This window comes from Poecilia latipinna, unplaced genomic scaffold, assembly GCF_001443285.1.
Source record: "Poecilia latipinna isolate Pla-1442-1.1 unplaced genomic scaffold, P_latipinna-1.0 Scaffold100, whole genome shotgun sequence".
Lineage (NCBI taxonomy): Eukaryota > Metazoa > Chordata > Actinopteri > Cyprinodontiformes > Poeciliidae > Poecilia > Poecilia latipinna.
Window position 1 is genome coordinate 514,702 of NW_015112716.1, and position 22,397 is coordinate 537,098.

General features: G+C 40.4%; 1 protein-coding gene across 7 annotated transcripts in view; it reads left to right on the plus strand.

Annotated features, from left to right (window-relative positions):
- Positions 1 to 22,397, plus strand: part of LOC106944012 (ELKS/Rab6-interacting/CAST family member 1-like) — a 78,487-nt gene that overhangs the window by 36,023 nt on the left and 20,067 nt on the right. For 2 of the 7 annotated variants that reach the window (XM_015027288.1, XM_015027295.1), the window contains exons 7-17: positions 1,722 to 1,796; positions 2,624 to 2,779; positions 3,252 to 3,344; positions 4,570 to 4,737; positions 4,827 to 4,994; positions 8,405 to 8,542; positions 9,628 to 9,768; positions 12,234 to 12,374; positions 13,957 to 14,150; positions 14,571 to 14,672; positions 19,030 to 19,041. In XM_015027288.1, the coding sequence (XP_014882774.1) occupies positions 1,722 to 1,796; positions 2,624 to 2,779; positions 3,252 to 3,344; positions 4,570 to 4,737; positions 4,827 to 4,994; positions 8,405 to 8,542; positions 9,628 to 9,768; positions 12,234 to 12,374; positions 13,957 to 14,150; positions 14,571 to 14,672; positions 19,030 to 19,041 (1,388 nt within the window). The remainder of the gene's footprint in view (positions 1 to 1,721; positions 1,797 to 2,623; positions 2,780 to 3,251; positions 3,345 to 4,569; positions 4,738 to 4,826; positions 4,995 to 8,404; positions 8,543 to 9,627; positions 9,769 to 12,233; positions 12,375 to 13,956; positions 14,151 to 14,570; positions 14,673 to 19,029; positions 19,042 to 22,397) is intronic. The other 5 variants (XM_015027307.1, XM_015027301.1, XM_015027312.1 and 2 more) reach the window with 5 other exon arrangements.

Genomic DNA, 22,397 nt, shown 5'->3' on the forward strand with positions numbered 1-22,397 from the left:
CCGCGAATTTTATTTTTAGTTTTTTTTTAGAAATAATTTTTAAAAAAAACAAAAATTTTTATGTTTTTTTTTTTTTTTTTTTTTTTTTTTTTTGTCCTTGCTGCTAAGGTACAAACAAGTTATGATTTCCAAATAATTCAAATTTAGACTCATCTGCACAAACAGCCTTAATCCAGAGGTCCTGATTTCTTTTCCAACATCTCTTCTTCCAAGCGTTATCGTTTTCTTCGAGAGCTAAAGTTTCCTCCGCACATCCAGTGAAAGTTATACTAGTGAATTTCTGATTCTACAGTTAAATCAACAATAACAAGGGAGATTTGGGAGACCTGTTTACGAGTCCCGCAGTCTGCTTTCAGTTAAAACCTCCTTGAACGGTGAGAACTTGGTGTGTCTGCAATTATTTCAAACGCTTACCTTCTGTCAAGGGGGAATACTGGATTTGAAGTCCTTTTGACGCCTTTTAAAATCCCTTATTAGACTCGTAAACTGCTACAATCTTCTTTCTGTGGTCCCAGACAGCTACCTCGGCTTTACTACCATGTTCACTCTGACTTCAGCAGACGGAAGCTTATCAAACTTTATCGTTTATCACAAACAATAATATCAAAGGGCTCTTATCTGACTTGGTGTGCATGTTACCAGCCCCTCCGGCGATGTCACCCAGCTGTCCAGGTTTTTGTACTTTCCTGTCTTTGTGCGTTTGCTGCTTTTGTCAAAGTGTAAGAGGCCAAAGAAAAGCAGTGATGCATACTGTGTCATCTCCTCCTTTCTGCTTTATTCTTGCCCTGCCTGGCACTTCTCTCTGTCCTTTCCTTTTCTTCTTGTGCCTTCGCATCAACCGTTGCCCTCCTTCACATACCTCTCATCCTTACTCCTGTTTCATTTGGTGAGGCAGCTGTGATGGAGGAGGATCTACCAGAAGGCAGCTACATGTTTAGAAATGTGGATGTGGTGTGGATGATGTGACTTTTGTTACAGGTTTTTCACTTGAGTCTGTAAAAAAAAAAGTTTTTTGGTTGTGTTTTTTTTTTCTTTTCTTTTTTGTTGTTGTTTTTTTTTTTTTTTAGATTAATTTAGGTTCAGGTTAAGTTTGTGAGTGAACTGAACGAATTAGCGTCACCTCAGGCTGTCGGGTCGGATCATTCTGTGAAACTGTGCCAGAGTTATCAGCCTCCTTCCTTTCTGTTCGAGCTATGTGGGACGGCCGGATCAAACCGAGGAAGATAAAATCCAGCTCTTCTGCTCGGAGGAAGCCTCTCCTCTCTGCCTCCTCGTCCTCTCCGGCTTCTCCCTCCGTCCCTGTCCCGCCTCCTTTCCATGTGTCCCCCCCATTTCTGCCTTCTCCTGTTTGTCCTCCATCATCACGCCATCCCTCATTCCCTTCTTCTCCGTCCGTCCCTGTCCCTTCGCCTCCTCCCAGACGCCACTCCATCCATCCCGTCCCCACGACCTCGTCCTGTCCTCCACACTCTCCTTCTTTCGTCGTCATTTCTTCGGCCCATCCTTCCCACCGATCCACTCTCCACCACTCCCCGTCCTCCCCACTTCCCGCACCACGGCCCACGCCAGCCATCCAGCCCTGCCGCCATCCCGTTCCGTCAGCCGCCATCGCCTCCTCTCCCGCCCCGCGATCGTCTCCTTCCTCTGTCTTTCCTTCCTTTCATCCCGCCGTGTCTTCCTGCTTGTCCTCTGCTGACCGTCGTGGCGTTTGTGTCTCTCAGGAGCTTCACAGGAGATACGAAGCAGCGCCAGAATCGACGAAGACCAAGGCCCTGCAGACTGTTATTGAAATGAAGGTAAGCATCTTGGTGACATTTTAATTTCTGATACTTGTAGTACACTTGTGCAGATTTAGAGTTTAGTCTGGTGGCTCTTGAATGATGAAAACCCAATAAAACAACAGGTGTTGTGAAATAAGTTGATTGTTTGGATTAATCCTTACAAATATCCTCTAATTTAACATTTATTCTGACTACAACAACTGAAGAGCAGCAGTAACACGGTTGCATTGCGCGCGATTAAACTTTTCTGGAGCATGTTTTGATTCAGTTCCAGTTTTCTTCAGTTCACATCTGTCATCGGTTACATTTAATCTCTTTAACCTGAAAGAAATTATGGTCCCGGCAGGAGTTCCTGATTTGCATCCTCTGGCCTCAGTCACGGTTGGCAGAGTGGTTACAATGGATCAGGAGGATCTCATTGTTGGAGAAGGGTACCAAAACAATAAATTACGCTTGAAATCTGAAAACCATTTGAACAATAGATCTGTATCCAAAATATTTTAAATAAAAACTAGACGGAGAAGCTGCGAAGAGGTCGACTGCATCACTGAAGAAGCTGCAGGAATTTCTGCAAAGTTGAAGAGAGAGTGGCTTTTATTGAGGTGGATGAAATTATGAGCAGTCAGTTTGAGCCAAACAGCTAAAAAGCTAAAGATGAAAATGGATTGCATGTTTCAGCAAGAAAAAAAAAGAAGAAGTTTTTCAAAAGGTCTAGTCGAAACCATACCTAAGAGAAAATCTGTGGCGGTACAGTTAAAAACGTAAGGAAGCAACAGCAGCAATAGACATTAATCACGTTTGATCAAACTTGTAAGTAACCCGTTTATGAACGAATTTGTCAGGATGCAAAGATCAGCTCCATGGAGCGCGGCATGAGGGAGCTGGAGGAGGAGGTGATGATGCTGAAGTCCAACGGCGCTCTGAGCAGCGAGGAGAGGGAGGAGGAGATCAAACAGATGGAGGTCTACAGATCCCACTCCAAGTTTATGAAGAACAAGGTGATCAATGCACTGAGCAACACACCCATTACCCACAACACCTAGGCTTCCCCCTGGTGTGAATCTTCAGGATCTTTACATCAGTTTGTATTATCTGTTAGGGGATACAGGTTTGCTTTAACTTAACATAACGCATAAAATGTTCTCAGTGAATTTAATAAAAGCATGGTTTTTAAAAAAGTGTTATTTGATTTACTGGGTTTTATACATTCAGACTACATATTTCAGTTTCCCCAGTAGTCTCCCTTTACTAAAAAATGTGTTTAATTTCCACTGCGACGTGTTTTTTTTTTTTTTTTTCCCCCCCGCTGCTGCTTATGACATTTACACACTCGCCGGCGGACATGCTGGGCATCGCAATCAGGCCTCTTCCTCACATCTCCGTCTCCCTCTGCTGAGATGTGAGGAAGGAGAACAGGTTTAAGGAAAACTGGAGGCCTCCCCCTGTGTTGACCCCTTCCTCTCCTGCCAGGTTGAACAGCTGAAGGAAGAGCTAACTCACAGCCAATCAGAGAAGGAGGAGCTAAGGCAGCGAGCCAATGAGCTTCAGCAGGAGGTGTCTGCAGTAAGAGAAGCACCTCTGTGTCCGCTTTCCTTCTTTCCTCCCTTCCTTCCTTCATCTCTTACAGGCTGAAGCTTAAGTAGCGTCTATCAGTAGAACCCCAGCCTGCTGGGCTTGTAGCGTTTCATTTCAGTTTCTGCACTGTAAGTGGTCTTATAGCTGCTAAAAACGCACTCCTGCAGGTTGCCGCCTCTAACCTGCGCCTCTTTCTTCTTGCATGATCTAGTGGGTCGGTTTGCAGATGAATTGATTTGGTTTTCTAGAACGAAAAGCTTCATGCTTAAAGGTCTGGGTCAGCTCTCCTCAGATGCCTTAAGTGTGAGTTGACATGTCGGGTGAGCTGCTGAAAGAAATGGAGATTATGTCTTTTATTTTAAAATAGCTGCAAATATGAGGAATTATTATTGGATTACCTTAAAATGAATTATTCATCAGTTCCTTTGAAAGTAAGACTTTAAAATCAGAGTGGGCAGCAGAATCGAACCAGACCTTTTCACATGGACTGCTAACATTTTTTTAGTCTGACTTGTGTTTCTAATTTTTGTTTGCTTTTCAGCAGAGAACTTGGAAAACCAGGACAATAAATGCACTTCTTTTTGTACCAGTAACATATTTAACTTGTATATCATCTCACTTAGTAGATCTTATTTCTTCCAGTGAGATTTTTACACTAGTTTTTGTGTGTGCAATAGTTCAAGTTGTTGCACGTATACCACTGAAAGAACTCTCCGCTCTACTGGTTTACTTGCACTCATCATCAGTTTTAATGCCATCTTGATTTTGGTCTACTAATAATTCATTTAAGCTGTGTTTTTTTTCAATCGCAATTGAAACGGTGTAATTGAGGCTGCTGGATTTATCATAGCAACACTTTTGAAATTTTATTCACTGTGCATGTCCAGAAACTTGCCTGTTGCAATTACCATTATTATTTATCATGAGAAGAGCAGGAGAAAGAGGGAAAAAAAAGGCAGAAAAGATCATTTCTGATGAAAGAAAACCAACAACACTCAGAAATGCTCCACCTAATTTTCAATAATTCGTTGAAGTCGTTTGCTACATAACAAGCGCATTTAAGATAACGAATGGTACAAATGCATCATTAAAAAACTGAATCTGTCTGAAATGCTTGCAGTGAGTTTCAACAGGGATATAAACCAAAGAAGAAGGGCATGCTTTCGTCTACGGCACACATTCAGATGTTTTGTCCTTCCTGCGCGTTTCTCAGATGGAGCAGGCGAAACAGGAGCTGAGTCGCAAAGACAGCGAGCTGCTAGCTCTCAGGACCAAACTGGAGACTCTGAACAACCAGTTTTCTGACAGCAAGCAACACGTGGACGTACTCAAGGAGTCGCTCACTGCCAAGGAACAGAGAGCTGCCATACTGCAGACCGAGGTAAACCTGCTCCCCTCCACCCCCCGCTTATCGCCGTTATTTGCTCCAAGCGTTTATTTCCGCTCGCTTGCTCTTCTTCGTGCGCTCAGGTGGACGCCTTGCGTCTTCGCCTGGAAGAGAAGGAGTCTCTGCTCTCGAAAAAGAGCCAGCAGATGTCGGAGCTGACGGAGGAGAAAAGCACCCAGCAGGGGGAGATCACGGACCTCAAAGACATGCTGGATGTCAAGGAGCGCAAAGTGAACGTGTTGCAGAAAAAGGTGGGAAGCTTCATCGTTTGCGTCCCGCTAATGTTTAAACTCTGATGTTTTAAGTGCAGTTTCAGTCAGAAGTTTATCAACGGCGTCGAACTAGCTGTTCTTTCTCCATGGTCAAATGATAACGCAAAGTGCATCTTTCTTGCATTTTAAAGACAAGGCTTGGAATTACTATTGATTTTCTCAGAATTATACATTTCAACCAGTACTACTTGGAAGTCCCTCAGCAAGTTGCAGCGAAATGACTCAATCTTTGCAGCCCTCAGCGAGCCTTTTCCATAATTCTCGCTGGACATTTGACCGCTTTTCTTCTCAGAATCGAAAGATGTAATTTAAATTCCTTGGTTTCCTTTCTCATTGTTGACTTTGAAACATAACCCCATACATTGCAGCCTTGACATCAGTAGAATCAAGGTTGAGGTCATTCCAGAAGCATAATGTTAGGCTGCTTTCTACAACTGTATAAATGTGTTTTAATGTATTCCTGGGTATTAGACGTCTAAACAGTGGAGAAAATGGAGCAACTTTTAACGCTGTTTTTCAAAGTAAAGAACTTGTGAGTTGCTGTTTATCCGCTAAATTTAAACAGTTTCACTCACTGCGTGAGACAGTATCAGAAAGCTAGCCTTTGTGGACAGCTTATAGGTTTTTTTCTAAATTAAAAATATTTGAAAGTTTTTAATTGTGAGGTTTTTTCATGCTACTAGAAATTTTTTTTTTTTTTTTTCTTCCCTGAAAATAAGATGCAATGCATAATGTTGGCCACTAGATGGAGGTGTAGGACAGAACATAGTTTGGACGTTTGCCCAAGGATCTCTGTGGGAATCTTGATAGTCATTCATAATACACAAATATATAAAATATACAAACATATATTATTTAGGACAGTGGATGAGACAAGTTTTGGAAAACGAGATCCTGTTTACATTTTTGTGTTTCCTTTAAAAGCCTCTCCATTTCCCACCAACTCTCCTTTTTTTTTCTTTTTTTTTTTTCCACCTGTGCCCCCCGCTTTCTCTTGCAGAAGAATATGTCAAAGTAGAAAATGTGCACAGCTTAATCAATAGGGAAAATCAAGTCGGCAGACATAAAGCAGGGACAGGGAGGGGGAGGAGAGAGACATGGTGTGTTTAAAATCCGATGCATACTAATGACTTCCTCTTGTTTAATAAATGATGACCTCTGCTGTCTTCAAATAGAATACAGTTCCGAGTCGGAGAAAGAGAGAGAAACGGCGCTGCTTTCTGCTCCTTGATTTCCACATTTCCTCCCTCTATTCCTGCGCTCAGTTTTCATATCTCCCACCCCGTTCCTACGTTTTAACTTCTCTGTTCTCGTGAGTAAATTACCACGAACCTGCAGCTGATTAGCAGCGAAGATAACCGTGTGATCTCCCATCTCCTCGGGACTGAAATAGAACGAGCAGAACGCGCAGACGGCGTTTCTATATGTATATAAGCGCGACGCTCGTGTGCTGTCGAGATCAAAGAGTCACATGGCCTCTCACTGTCAACAGCGAGGGCTCCTCTCTCTCTGTGTGTGTGTGTGTGTGTGTGTGTGTGTGTGTGTGTGCGTGCGTGCGCGTGCAGGAGTGTGAGAAGGAGGAGGAGGAGGAGGAAGATGTGTCAGTCAAGCTGTCAGGTTAACTGTTGATTAATGAGGTGCTGGAAATATTTTATTGTATTCCACACACACACACACACACACGCTTGCTCTTTTCTCTGGTACTGGAAACGTGCATCTCTCACCTGCAAAGAAGTCAAAGGTTGCACATCGGGGTGACTATTTTTTCCCTCCTTTTTTTTGAGTCAGTTGTTTATGATAAAAGACAATTAGAAATGAAAACAGAATTTTTGCACATCTGCCACTTTTATTTACATGTAATATGACATCACATAAACTACATAATGTTTTTTTTTTCCTTAATGTTGCACCTTTTGCTCATTATCAGTGTTTGTGTTGGTCCCAATAAAATACATTGAAGGTTTTGCTTCTAACAGGACAAAATGTTGAAATTTCAAAGGCTATGAATCCTTTTGGCCATTTATTGTATTTTTTCAGCTAGACTGTATCTGGTAGTTTGGTGTTTTAGGGCAAAATCAATCTTTCACCAAATCAAAATTACAATATACAGGAAAATTGGTTGAGAAGGGAGAGAGTGGAGGGAAAGAGCTTGAGGGTTAAAAGAAGCAAAGCGTTGTATGAAACACTAGTTCTCTGCCTTTTTCGTTCACCTGAAGCTTTCAACAAGAATCAGTTCTTTTTTATGTCAGAGATTTTTATGTCAGCAATTCATTTTTTTATTGAGAAAATGAATTGCTTTTACGATGAATTTGAGAGGATAGGAGAAAAGAAACAAAAAGAAGTGAAAGTTGCAATAAAAATAAGCTTTACTTTATTTTTTTTTAGCTTACAGTTCAGTGCATTGCCTTATCTTCTCTTTAGGTAGTGAAACAAAAATAAACTGTAGACGCAGCCCCTTTTTTTGGAGATGGGGATAGTTGTGGGCAGCAAGGATCTCCTGTAGCAGTCTGTGTTGCAGCACATTTGAATCTTAAGAGAATTTAATTGACTTTATATCAAAAGTCTGGCTGGTAGTTTTAAATATATATTCAAATCTGTTGATTTTTTTCATTCAATTCAAATTCAAAAAGCATTCAAGTTAGATATTTAGTACATTTCTAACTGATAGTATACAAATTAGCAATAAGATAGGACAATATGGCAAATTTTCCATAGCTGGAACGGACAATGACTTTTTGTCGAGGTCGTAAAATGCACAAGTGAGCTGAGCAAATATTACAATCTGGTCTAATAAGTAAACTTAGCATAAGGTTTAGTTAGTTGTTCAAATGTTAAAACTATGCTATTTACCTTATTAGCATAGTCCTAGTAGCTAGTGTACAAGTTCCCTAAAACAAACTATGCTAGCTTGGCTAATTTATTTTTTGTGATACAAAAAAAAAAAACAACAACACAATTCTTATGAATAAAACACAAACTACTGTTTATTATAGCGTAGCTTAATTAGTTTGTGAAATTTAGCCACATTAGCTTATGATGTAATTCTTGCTAATGCTACTTTAGCTCCTGTGATTTACTTTGGAAACTCTCAGAGCTTCAACACATGCCATCAGAATATCAAATTTGTTCTTTTTTGAAATTTATTTACATAAGAGAAAAAAAAAAAAAAAAAAAACATGTTACGTTTTTTTGTCTGATGAATGGAGGCATAAAACTTCATTTTTCAATTAGACATGTCAGTTTGTGTAATTTGCTGGTAACATTCTTCACTTTAGGAACCCTTGGAGCCCATATACCTGCCAGAAAATATCATTTTTAGCATTCAGTAATGAAATATGCATCAAAACTAAAGCAGCTGATGATTTATTTTTCTTCCCTCCCCTCTACAGATCGAGAACCTCCAGGATCAGCTGCGGGATAAGGAGAAGCAGCTGAGCGGTCTGAAAGACAGAGTCAAGTCTTTGCAGACGGACACGTCAAACACAGACACCGCACTGGGAACGCTGGAGGAAGCTCTGGCTGAGAAAGTACACACACACACACACACACACACAAAGATGCACGTACACGAATACATGAACACCCACCGCTGGTCAGCCTCGGGTCAGCGCCCGAGCAAGGTTACATTAATAAAAGCTTTATGAGCAAAACCACCGACCACCCACATGTTGACCCGGTGACTCGGAATAAATGGAAATACACCGATAATTACACGAGCTGTCATTTTATTAAATTATTCACAGGCTGTTTTTGTAAAACACAAGGAGCCGACAGGCACGGAGCCACATGGCTCAGATTTACTCATTGATCACTGTTTATGTGTGAACATTCAGGTTCAAGACGATACTGCAGCACCGGATTTATGACTCTGCAGGCAGCTTTTTCAGGGGATTTGACTTTAACTCTCAGAAACCAAAATCTGTTATGTTTTAGCTTTCCTTTTAATGCTCTTACAGATTATTAGGTTATAAACTCGATCTTTTTGAGGCTTTCACACACACACGCAGGAAGCAGGTTTGGAATTGACCAGTGACTTATACACACGGTGTCGGCGAGGTGTGTGATTGTTGGCAGGATGTCGGAGCTCACACACTCCCGCTTCTTCCCTTTTTCTTTTCTTTCCGTTCCTTCCCTGCTTTCTGAAATACCCTGTTTTTCAGCTCAAGCCTTTCGACATTTCTTCCCTTACCTTCGTTTATGCGCGCACTCTGGGTTCTTGCATCATTTGTTTTTGTTTTTTTTGTTTTTTTTAAAGGTGCGCGAACTTTTGTGCTTTTTCTTTAAACTGGCCACTGAGTTGTTCTGCAGCTATAGAGGTCAGCTTTTCTGTTTTAGTGCTTGCGAATTTTACGTCTTGCGCCAAAACACATTACGTGTGTAAAATCACCGTTGGCTGTTAGATCCTGTCAAAGCTGCCATGTACATAAAGTTTAATGTGACACTTATTAGTACAGAAACTTGATATTGAGTGACTGTGAATGCGTCCTGGACAGTATGAGGTGTTTTATTCTCTTTTTCTCGTTTTTCACGGCCCCTTCACATTGTCCGCTTTCCTCCTCCTGTCTTTTGTAACTTAGCTCCGTTTCTGCTTTCCTTCCTCGTCTTTATTCAGGAGCGGATTATCGAGCGGCTGAAGGAGCAGCGAGAAAAGGAGGAGAGAGAAAAGGGAGACGAGATGGAGACCAGCAAGAAGGAGCTGAAGGAGTTGAGAGAAAAAGTCTCTCTGCTCCAGGCTGAGCTGGCTGATCGCGAGGTACGGTCACCGCAAACATGTTGATTGTGGTCAGAAAACATCAGAAGATATGCTATTAGTTTTCCCACGAACCTATTTGATATGCCACAGGACAAAGAAGTAGAATCCCATTTAAATGTAGGTAATTCACAGGCCACAGCTAATGGAAACAATAATCTGAGCTGATTTTTTTTTTTTCCCCAATAACGACTTTGTGAGCTAGGCAAGACTGCAGAACAGAGCCAGAGGAATACAAGAAGAGCGACAAAGCATTTTCTGGCTCCCTTTTCTTCTCTTTCACCCTACAGCTGCTGGGCAGCACAGCAGGAAAGTTATGGCTAACTGAAACCACAATTAATTAGAATGATTAGATTTCCAGGAGTCTTAGTTTTATTAGTGGATAATAAGGCTCAACATACCACAAGTAAGTAGTTAATCTGGAAATGCATGAGGGAATTCATTGATGAGATGGACATTAATGCGCTCCAAAGATAGAAGCGTGGATTTGAAACTGTATAACTAACTAAAGCAACGAGAAAAATAAAATATACCTTTCAATTGTAGGTCGTGAGGAAATAACAGGGACTCTGCGAGGCTCTAAAATTATTTGAATGTAACCTGTGCAAGCGCTGATAAAAGCAAACACAGGTTAGAAAACTGTGCTAGTCGCGGCGCAAGGGGAGGACAACGGGAAAGTCACGTAAAGCTCGAGGCAGAATCAGTGGCAATATTTTCTTTCTTTCACCTTTCTTGCATTTAGTTGTGTCAAATGTACTCGTTTTCTCTTGTTCGCTGAAAATTAAAATGAGTCGACAAAATCGCAGCTGTCAGATTTTGCTTTTGAAGAGTCACCGAGAGAGAGCCGCCGCTGTGAAAAGTCCTTTTTAAGCTAATTTTAGCAATCGCGGGGAATCAGAAAACCTCTCTGTTTGTGTCATAAAGTACACAGAAAATCTCCCAAGAGAACAAGCATTCCTTTCTTGGCTGCCAAACGCCGACGTGAGGTTTGTCCTACAACACCAGTGTATACACAGACCTAAATATACTCTGAGTAAGCAGGAAGGTTTCTCTGACCAAAGCCCAGTCAAACATGATGATCTGAAGTCTGAAGTTGGTAAGGTCAGTCATGGGTGAAATTACACGTCTGAGCATCTCTCCTTCTGGTCCTGCTGGTTTCTGTTTCACTGCCTCCACCAAAAGAGGAGAAAAAAAAAAGAAAAAAGAAAACGAGAAAGGAACAGGAGAGGGGGAGATTTTTTACGGATGGAGGGATTGAGCCTAAAAGTGAGAAAAGAGACAGGTCATGGGAAATATTACAACCAGCAGGGGACAGAGTTAATCATACGAGTGTGGAAAAAGGATAAATCCACTTTGAGCCACTTGGCTTCAGGCTAAAGGGGCAAGACAGACCCTGGCCGTGTCACAGAAATCAGACAACTACTGCACGGTCACACAACTTCGAAAAACCAATCAGCCTTGCATGCATAGCTGAGGACCGTGAGAGGAAACTGGAGCACCTGGAGAAAATCCATCCTGCAGCAAACAAAGCATGCAAATTTCACACAGAAAGGCCTCAGCTATTGTTCCACAGAGGAACAATCTCGTTGAGAGACGCTGCCAGGAAATATGCAGGTTGTGATATTTTTATAAGCTGAAATACTTCCGGCCTTAAATCATTTTTTTTATTTTTTTTATCAGTTTTACTACTAGCTCTTAAATGCAAATGCATACATAATAGATGAGGTAGTAAAATAACTGTTTTCACTTTTTGTTGTGTTGCAAACACTTGAGTATGTTTCATCGAGACTTTTAGTGACGCAGCCGCATCACAAATATCTAGGAACACATCGGATAGAGCGAGCAGAGTTTGGGTCTAAAATATTGTCCCAGGCTTTATACATGTGACTAATCGATGTTTAGTTTGTCATCTGAAGAGTGGAAGGAGTTTGTCGGCATCTTACTGGAGGAAATGCTTTACTTCTGCAGAGACAAGGAAACTGGGCAGAGCTGAACTCAGAAAACCATTTTGATTCCTTAAAAAGACTGAAACTGTGGACTTTTGTAAATTACTTCTGTAATTTATAAAACGTTGACTCCGCCTGGGCGAATACTAATCTGCACCAGTTTCATTAAATACTTGGGAAAACCACATATCCCCTCCCCCCTACCCCCCTCACTTCCCAATTATGAACTTCTTTGAACTTATGTGCTTCTACTGACACAAATAAAATACATTAAAGCTTGAAGCCTTAACACAACAAAAATATGGAAATGTTCAAGGGGAATCAATTCTTGGTCGGCAAGCTTAAGATGCCTTACTTTGATGTTGAGAATAGAAATGTTCTCGTTATTGGAACAATTTCAAGGACATGTTTAATCTGTAAAAACAGTTTCATCCTAACAAATGTACAAGTAGAAGAAATTTCCTTTAGGATTTCAGATTTCCTGTTGACAAAGTGTTCGTCCTGGTCACTATTTCACTGCAGACGTCGGTGTTGGACCTGAAGGAGAAGGCCTCCTCGCTCGCATCCTCGACTCTAAAGAAGGAGAACAGGCTGAAAAGTCTGGAAATCAACCTGGAACAGAAAAAGGAAGAGTGCATCAAACTGGAGAACCAGCTCAAAAAGGTCTGCGGATGCTGTCCTAATAATGAAAGAGGATAAAGTTGCAGTTTTCTTTCCTAACTTATTTTCCCTTATTTCAGAGAAAGAGATGAAAACTTGTTTGTATGCGTGTGTGTGTGTGTGCGTGCGTGCGTGCGCCTGCATAACAGATATCTTTTCCCTCACAGCAGTCTGTAAAATGTGTGTGTGTGACAGCCTGCTGAAAGCCTTACAGTCATTTTCACAGACTCTAGAAGACAACACCACCATCACACCCTGAATGTGTTTGGCTGCGTGCGTATGTGTGTGTGTGTGTGAGAACATGTGAAAAAAATGTGAGAAACAGAGAAAAGAGGAATATGTATGAACGTGTCAGTGCATCTGTGGTGTTTCCCCTCATCAGCCTTTATTTCTCAGTTTCTTTCTTTTCCACACAATGGTCGGAGAAAAGACGCGTGACTTTCCGCCGTATTTCTTTCCGCCACAAAGATCTCCGTATATCACCAGCCACCCAAACATTTCCTCTCCACGTAAGGAGCTGTTAAAATCGCCGTCCACTTCCAAAACTAATAGGGGTTTATGTATTGTGGGACCAAGACGTGCACACACACACACACACACACACATAACGTCAATCTGTCCCAAGAGCAACATTTACTTCTGGGAAAACACACAGCTGTTCTAACCTCTAAGCTGGTTATAACCTGTTTTATTTTTCTTTGTTTTATCTATTTTTTATTTTTTTTTTTTCCCCTTGCAACCAATTTTCTGTTCCATCAGCTCGGCCGAGCCAAAAGAAAGACAAAAACCACTTCGACTGGCTATAATTTGCCCGTTGAATTGAGCGGTATTACCACGTCCATGACAATTAAAATAAAAAAACACATGCCGGGGTTTCAGCTTGAACTTAGCCCAGCTAAAAGACACAAACAATATTTCAGACTTGAATACGGCAACCCTACACAGTCGTTGGCTGTGGAGGATGTGGAGTCCTACTGAAGAAGATAAAAAAAAAAAAAAGATATTCCTGTAAAACACTCACTCTGAAAAAATGTCGAAAACTTGGAACATTTAGCAAGAGTTTGTTTTTTTTTAATAAATCATTCGTAATCGTTGCCCCTCAAACAATAATTAATGGAAGCTTAATGCTGCAGCTGTGACGTTCATAAGAAAAGAAGACCAGACTTGTTCAGTACAAAACGCGTTTTTGAATATTTGTAGATTTTGCTTAAAATCCAGAATACGGTTTATGGGGGGAGGGTGCTTATTTGCTGTATTATCTTTCCACTGTTAAAAAACCCAGTCCAAATGTATCCTTAAACAGCCAAAAAAATGTAACATAAAATAGGGCATTCACGGTGAGTGTTTTTTTAAACATCACCCGCCTCCCTCTGTGCTCTGATGAGAACATAGGAGCAGCACGGCCGCTCATTTGTTATAATTTTTTTTATTTTTCTTATTTGTGGCTCCATTAGCCCCCTGAGGATGTATATTTTTCACCTCCCGGCACGTCGGGCCAAGCACATTCATTCTGCGCCGAATGTTTTGATCCGCTCGTTTCGAAAGCCAATCCTCCGTTTATTTTTAATAGCAGTTTCTGTTCCAGGCTCAAAGCGCGGCAGCGGAGTCGCAGGCCAACGCTGAACTTACCGAACGCATCTCGTCCCTGGAGCAGGAAGTGACCCGGTGTAGAGAGGAGGCCGGGAAGGCCCAGTCTGAGGTGGAGCGACTCCTGGAGATCCTCAGGGAGATGGAAAATGAAAAGAACGACAAGGAGAAAAAGATCCATGAACTGGAGAGGTAAGAGAGAGGAATTAGATTAGGTACAAAAACAAAATAAATTCCTTTTTCCCCCCCTCACCCCCCCCACCAACATGGATCTAAAACGTTTTCCTTCCTGTTCCAAAATAGAAGTCTGAAGAAAAAAAACTGGCTAATTTTAAGAAAAAACGTAGTTTTCCATTCACTCCTCATCTGCTCAGTTTCAGCCAACACAATGCCAGAGTTCAGGTTAAACATCTCGGTCTGAATAACTCATTATTTATCACTCACCACCTTCTTTTTCCCTTTTCCCTTTTCTCCTTCCCTTTTCATGCCATCTTTCAACTCTTCCCATGTGTGTGTTTGCACTTGTTAACAATCGTGCAACTTTGAATGTGTGCGAGCGATTACATTTGCTTGTGTGTGTGTGTGTGCGTGCGTCCGCTCATTTCACCTCAGAAATCCGTCAGCCTCTCATCTGTGGCAGTCGCAAAAGCAGGCCCCTCCCCCCGCTGCCTCTCAGCAGCCAATGGGGGGGCTGGTGTGGGACTACCTGGGCACGTGAGTGGCTGGTGGCCCGTGTCAGTTAGCTTGAGACTACTGCACGCTAAAACTCACTTTGCCTGTCAAGGGATCGGATACAAAGGCACGAAAATAACAATCCCCCATGTGGAAAAGTGACATAAGTAACACAAGTTATGATCTTGCAAAACGCCACATGTTTAACTTTAGAGCATTTTGTCACTTTACAGGCCACACGCGTCAATGCATTTTGCTGGGATTTTGTCTCTACCAGCTTTGCAAGTCTAGTGGTGAATACATTTTCACCCATTCTTCTCTGGAGGTTGGATTATATATATATATATAATCACATAATAGCCCAATAAAGTGTGTTGGAGTTTGTGGTTTAATGCAACAAAATGTGAAAAAGTTCAGGCCTGTGAATACTTTTGCAGGCAATTGTGAATGATTTATCTGCAAAATCATTCTGTGACTTTATCTCAAACTTTTATCGTTTTAATCAACTAAGGTTAAGCTGGCTGCAATTTATTATAAGCTGCGTAAATTTTCAAAAACACAGTCTAAGGGGATATATACGTCTTTTCCACATGGGCAGGGCTCAGTGCGCTCACTAATAACCAACAAAGAGTTGTAGCATTGGCTCGCTGCTAAGAAATCATTATTTTATTGCATATTTGGACAGTTATGTCTCTCAAATCCAGAAATTGGACTCACTTGTACTCTGACACACACCACACATTAGCAGAGGTTTGGGTCGTCTGTTACTGCGGCATGACAAGCCAAGCGGCTCCTAAGAGTTTGTAAAATGAGGCACAGCCTGGCACCGCTGCTGCTGCACGGCCTGACACTCTTTGAGCCTCTGTACTTGTCAGTGATGCAACTCTTTTTATTTCGTTTTCCGTTCCACTTACATTCAGCTGAGGATGCTTGACTTGCAGAGTTTTAACACATCGTTCTTCTCGTAGGAATCTAAATTGCTCACTAATATTATGTTTTTTTGTTGTTTTTTTTGTTTGTAGCAGCAAACTGCTGTTTCTAACCACTTTCCTACATAATTTTAGACTAGTCACATCTGTAATTTCTTCCAGAGCTCACATTCTCTATTCTGATGTCTTGTCTACGTGTTTCGTCTGTGCATGCCGTCCTAAATCTGTTCTACTTGTGTCCCTGAATATTTCATGGACTATCAGATTTTAGGGTTTCTGATAAGTGGAAAAAGTTGTTTATGGACCCGTTTTCATTCCGTTTCCGTCATGGAAAAAGGAGCAAAATCATCATGGAAAACAAAAACAAAACAAGCAGGATTATTGCGTGTCATGAAGAGTTTGAAAAAGTCGTCCTTCCGTCCCAGAATCACCAGAATCTCTGGAAAGAAAGTGCTGGCAAACATGCATAAGGAATGTGTTTGGACTCTAATTTTATTGGTCTGCTCCTTTTAATATTTAATCTAAGAAATGATCGCTTTTCCCATCTGTATCTGTGTCTTTTGATGTGCTCACCATCCTTGTGATTGTAGGAATGTTATAGGTTATGTTGGTGGGACTCCCTGTCATATCTCTTTGATCATCTCTTTGATGTGACATTCTTCTATCGAACGTTGGCTTATATGGTGTTTAACTGACCCTGTGGGAGAACAGTAAGTCCTAATAAACACCTGGATTTTTAGGTTGTTCGAAAGACAGCCATAGGCAGAGAGAAGCATCTTAATTAAGCATAAAAGAAGATTTAAATACTTTGCTAATGTTCCAACAAAATCACATTGAAGGGGGCTAAAACAACAAACTTCCAGAGAAGAAAAGAGGGCTGCAGCATACTGATTTAATTCACATTCCTCTGAATCCTTCTGAAACCGCTGTGTCTTTATTCTCCAGATTAGGACTCTGATGAAAACACTGCGCTCTGAAAACAATTGTGAGTTTGTCCAATTAAAGCGAATTAACCAGTCAGTTCCACCTCTTTTTTATTCTCTGTTGAGCTAGATTTGCTTTCAGAGCCCTTGCTGTGAGGACTGCTAGGCTTGTAGAGGAATCATCCAGAATTCAAATTTACTGTGACCATTTCTACGCCATCTCACGCAACACTTTCCCATATCTTATAGATTTATCTTCTAATTCAAATACCATTGTTTTAGTTGGTCTACAAGAACCAACTAGCAATTTTTTTTATTTTTATCTCTGACTCCATTTCTTACCTACCAAGTTTATTTGTATTAACACTTTTCAGCAACAAGGCAGTTCCACGATAGAAACATAACACAGTAACCAAATATGAAACAAGCAACAAACGTTACATTTTGACAAACATTACATGCCGACAAAGACGGCTGCAGAGATAACTTGTTCAAAGACAGTTCTCCACAATAGGAATTTTATTTGCATTAGTTACATTTTGTGCAGAATTTTGTTGTCTAAAACTATCCAAGAGTCTTCAGGGTTCCTACATAATATTGACAAATCTGGAATTAGAATGAAAATTTTAATTTTAAAGTTCTTATTTATGTCTAAATATGACCATCATTTGTCTTTGTTTGCCACATTGGACCTTCAGTTTAAATTTGAGTAAATTTAGTTTTGTTTTGTTTTTTTGAAAACCCACAGATACTTTTCAGGTTTTTCTCACTTTAACTGAAAAATTCAATGCATTTTATTTGGATCTTGCAGTATTTTATCAATTGAATTTAGTGCTGAACTTTGACTGGATCTGGTCTTTTGTGACCAGTTCTCCTTCTTTCACATATTTTCAGTGTGCCTAAGACGACTTTAGGTAAATAGAAAATAGAGATTGTTATGCTTTTCTTCACAGAACACCTGAAATTATATTTACTTCTAAAGGCAGTTAATTGAACTAGGTTTATTTGGCTTATCGGAGTCGATAAAATACACATCATGCATGACAAACGTTTTGAAAAATCATGAATCGTTTCTCTTCTACTTCACGTTTATGGTCTACTGTGTTGATCTTCCACCCAAGTTTCTCAAAAACACTTTTTTTTTTTCTCACTCCTTTCACTCTTTCAGTTTTGGCTCATGTAACTGTTGAGCCAAAATGCCTCTATGTATCAACATGTTATCCCAGCAGGATCCTTGCAGGTAAATATATTTTATTCCACAAATAAGCTTCCTTAACTCTTCAGGCCTGACCCAGTAACGCTACATGTACAGATGGGGAATGTATCCGTAGCTTTTCTGGGAATAATGTTGTGTCTTTTTGGGGCTTTTCGCCTGACAGGTAGCTAACAGGTATGTCAGAGAAGAATAGAAACGCCTCTGGCCTGCTCTTAGCCTGGCCAGGCCGGGGCTGACTCCGGGCTCCGGTCGAGCCGCGGGAACAAGTCTAATAAAAAAAAAAAAAGTTCAGCTGCAGTTTAAACACGAGAGCAACAAGAGCAAAAATCAGCCTCTCTCTTCCCCTCTCGTGAAAATCCAGCTGTACTGGTACCAGATTATTTATTTCAGGAACTGGGACGGTAATTGGAGCAGACTAAAGTGACTTCACACTGAGGGGAAATGGAGCTGAAAATCTGCCCCAATGGCCAAAATAAAGGATTTGGAAGGACGAGTGGAAAACAGAGAGAGGGGGGAGCAGCAGGGGAAGTGAAAGAAAGGTGGTAGAGGAAGAAAAACAGAAAAGTCATTTATTAATGGGTGGAGATGCAAGAAACCCAACAGGGTTGGGGCAGGTTTGTACCTCTAAGCGCAACTAATGAGAAATCCACCGATTTTTATAGCTGCATTGTTCGGCCATGGACCAACCTGTCTCTGACATGTTGTCATTAGCATGTTCTCAAGCATAAAATCACGCTGGAGTTGGGGCTTCGCCAACTTAAGCATGTGAGCCGATTTATGGACACTGGGAAATTACTTTTTAATTTTTGTATTTTTTTTATACCTTGAAAGTTGCATGAAATTCAGCAAAGGCTCTCAGATCCCCAGAGTGCATGCTGTCAGTGTGGGAATTTCAATAACCAGTGCAGTCCATTCAAGAAATAATAATATTGAACTTGGACCCATCTCATGCTTTGATTGGCTAATTTACTGCAGTTTTATTGGCGTAGGGGTGATTTGAGGAAAGTAGGGCTCTCATTACTTAAATGTTAATTTACAAAATAGAGCAAGAAGCCATCTGGTGACTGTCTGCCTGCCTGCCTGTCTATCTGTCTGTCTGTCTGTCTGTCTGCCCAGTCGTGTCTGTCTCTTTGTATAAATGTCCGTCAGCTGTCTCTCTTTGGTTAATGATGTTTCTCTGTCAGCTCTGCTGTCTTTCCTGTTCTTTGAAGATTGATCAAGCCGGCTAACCCAGTGCTCAACTCTTCTTTCCCCTCTCTCACCTTTCCCTTTTCCTTCTCTCCGTCTTTCTTTTATCTTTATGATGCCACGTTTTCTGCTGCGCTACCCAGTCTTGCCTCAAGGTTAGTACCGCACGCCTATCTTCCTTCCAAAGCCCCGTCTCCCTGCGTTTTTCTTTTTTCTTTTTTTCTTTTTCCTTCTTCATCTCTCTCCTTCATTGTCATACTGCGTGTCCTTGCATAGAGACACTCTTTCACTCTGTCATAAACTCCGCGTCTGATAATTCTCATCATGTCTTTCATGTTTTTGAAGGAGACACCTTGACTTGTTCTTCACTCTCTCTGTCACATCGCCGCCTTTTTGAACAGGAAACATTGTTGTTTCTTTCTCTCTCTCTGTTATATAACACCTGCCCTGGTCTCTTTAGCATTTACCATTGATTTTATCAAAAATAATAATAGAGATGTTCAGCCATTTTCTTTGTGGACAGGTTCTTATCTTGCCTTGTCTGTAGGTGTATCTAAGCTCACAACTACTATTTATTTTATTAAAACAGGTAAATTTATATTATTATATATATTTTAATATATTAAAAGTAGGTGTTTAGCTTTTCTTTTTTAGAGATACTTGAAAACATCCACATTAAGACTGATTGCTATGAGTTCTGCACAGCATGTAGTCCTCAAGTTAAAATGTTTTCTTTTTATTTTTCTGGTTAGAACATTCTGCTGCCTGATATTCATAAAAATACTGTAATATAACAGCATCGATTGCAGCTAAGAGCTAAAATTTTCTTTGACTTTTAGGGTCTTCCATCTCCTCTCCTGAGGTCACCATCTAATGACATTTCAGTATGTGATATCTGGGGTCTGAATACGCTCCTGTTTTACAGACATATCGAAATCCTATAAACTTTCTGACCTACACATTGCAATCAACCACATAATAACCACTTCTTCCTTCTGGTTTTTACATAAATCTCCTGTTCTGACTGTTTTGTGCGCTCAGACGTGTTGTTAAATATCCACAGTACCAGCCCTTCCTTTGCTGTTTCTTTTTTTTTTTTTTTTTTTTCCCCCCCAGCAACTTCTAACGCCATGAGTCCCCTGGCATCTTGTCTGCCTTTTCATTGCCGGTTTTCTGCAGCTTTGTGATTCCGCTACAGAAAAGGGGTGAAAAAAGCAAACAAAAAAGTTAGCACAATCTCACTTTCTGCTAGATGACGGAGAGAGTTTTTTTTTTCTTCCTCTCTTCTGTATTTTCTATTTCTTGTTTTGATCTGAGCTGAGAAACTCAGCAAACGTCTGACTTCAAGGTTTCCAGAGCTTAAAACGGGATTGCAGGGCTTCTCTTTGTTTGCGCGCTTGTATGCATGCGTGTGTGTGTGTGTGTGTGTGTGTTTGATCTAGTGGAGGTCCTGAGCGTTGAGGTTGTGCAGGGATTTGTCAGCTTTTGGATGACAGCAAGTATAGGCCCACTCACGCTATCACAAAGTAAGCATGGTGCTTTTCTTCTTCTCTTTTTTTTTTTTTTTTTTTGTTGTTTCGTGCTGCACACATGAACACATCTGAGAATGAATTTGGCAGCAATTAGCTGAAAACCCCAAAGCGCTGGAAACTACTGAGATTTAACTCATTAAATTCACTCACACTTTTAAAGAAAACGAAGAGGCTGTTGTTGGTTCAAAAATAAAAGTCTGCGGTGGAATTTACGCTGCTCATTGCTTCTATTTTTACTTTAATATTACAATGTAATCAACCTTTTCTTTGTGTGTGTGTGTGTGTGTGTGTGTGTTTTGCATGCAATTAGAAGTACTTTGTTGTTATTTAATGTTTGAAGTCAGAGCAGACTCCAGTCGTTTTGGTGTCCGAGGCAAGATTGCGATTTGCTGCGTAGAAAACCTGAATGTTCCTGTCTTTGTTCCCCGTGTAAACAATATTCACCACCAAATATGTTTTATTTCACAGCTTTGGGACGATAATCTAAAATAGTGAGGAACGTGTGAAGATCAAGTGCACAACAAAACTGTATTAAAAAGCGAAACTTTGTGGTTTTCTGTTTCTGTGCCGTTTTATTGGCACACGTGTCGACAGAGGCAGCAAATATTTCCTCAGTCCATCTGTCCAGAACAAATGTAGATTATATTTATCTGTTGCTGAACGATAAAAGCAAAACAAGAAGCCGAGACAGACTCCTTCATGACTTGAACATGACATTATGAAGATGAGAAAATGGATTTAGAAAGGAAAGGACAGAAATGGGATTTAATGAATGATTTAGAAATGTGTTGACTTAAAGATGCCAATCGTCTGCACAGTTATCAAACACTTGACTTTTGGGTTTTTATGATTTTTACCAGCTTCATTACAACACTCCTCCTGTGCTTGGTAGCAAGGTAAACTTGGATTTTTCCAGTCTCGTTAGTCACGGTTGCTTGATTGATATTTGGGGAAGTTGAGGAGAGCAAATGTTTTCTTGTAGATATTTCTCAACTTATAAAGATATATGGACAACTACCTTATGTTTATTTATCCTTCCCATTTTGCGTGATAACGTCAAACACACACGCGCACACACACACACACACAAACTGCTATATTTATACCCCAAAAAACCAGAAGAAAAGTCGTGAATTACTGAGTAGAAGTCACTGGAAAATCAGATAAACATAAAGTTTACATTTTAGAAATTGCTTTACTTAAATTCGTTTCAAGAGGATTGCAGGTTGCCAATGAATTCTTTGTTTTTGTTACTAAAATATATATATATTTTTAAGACTTCTCCCTTATTTTTACCAGGGGTGTCAATAAATGTGGCCAGCATTGCATGCACTAATTTATTTACTCCTAATATCTTTTCTACAGTCATTAATGAATTTATGTAGCAAGTTGTTTTCTTCTTCATCTTTAAATTTTTTTTTGTAAGGTTTATTACCACACTATATAGTTGGTAAGATGTTTCTATTATGCTTTGAATCATGGTTTTTAATCTTCTTTTTCTATAACAAGAAACCCAAATTCATATTTTCCTCCTTTTTTTTTCTTTTTCCAAAGGAAGTACCGAGTTCCCTGCGGTTAAAAGGAAATGCTTGATGTTAATTTTGGGCGAACTACTAGCAGTAAACATACATGAGGCCCACAAGCATTTTTTGATCAAATATTTATACAGGAGTCCAAATGTAATATTAATATCACCTTTATGTGGCTGCCCGGGTACGAGCAGCATGCTAATGAGGGCGGTTGGAAAGTTTGCTGAAATTTCTCTGATTGCACGTGTGTTTTCCTGCTAATTAAAAGCAATAATCTGTATTTTTCACTGCCATGAAGTTTAGTGTTGTTTTTTTTCTTTTTATGTTCTCTGTATTCGTTTGCAACGAGTCCAAAAGTGTCTTTTTGTGTTTCGGAGGGATTTGGATCCAAAAAAAACTAAAGACGGTTAACAAGTATACCAGTGTGGGTTAATCTTAGCACATGTTATA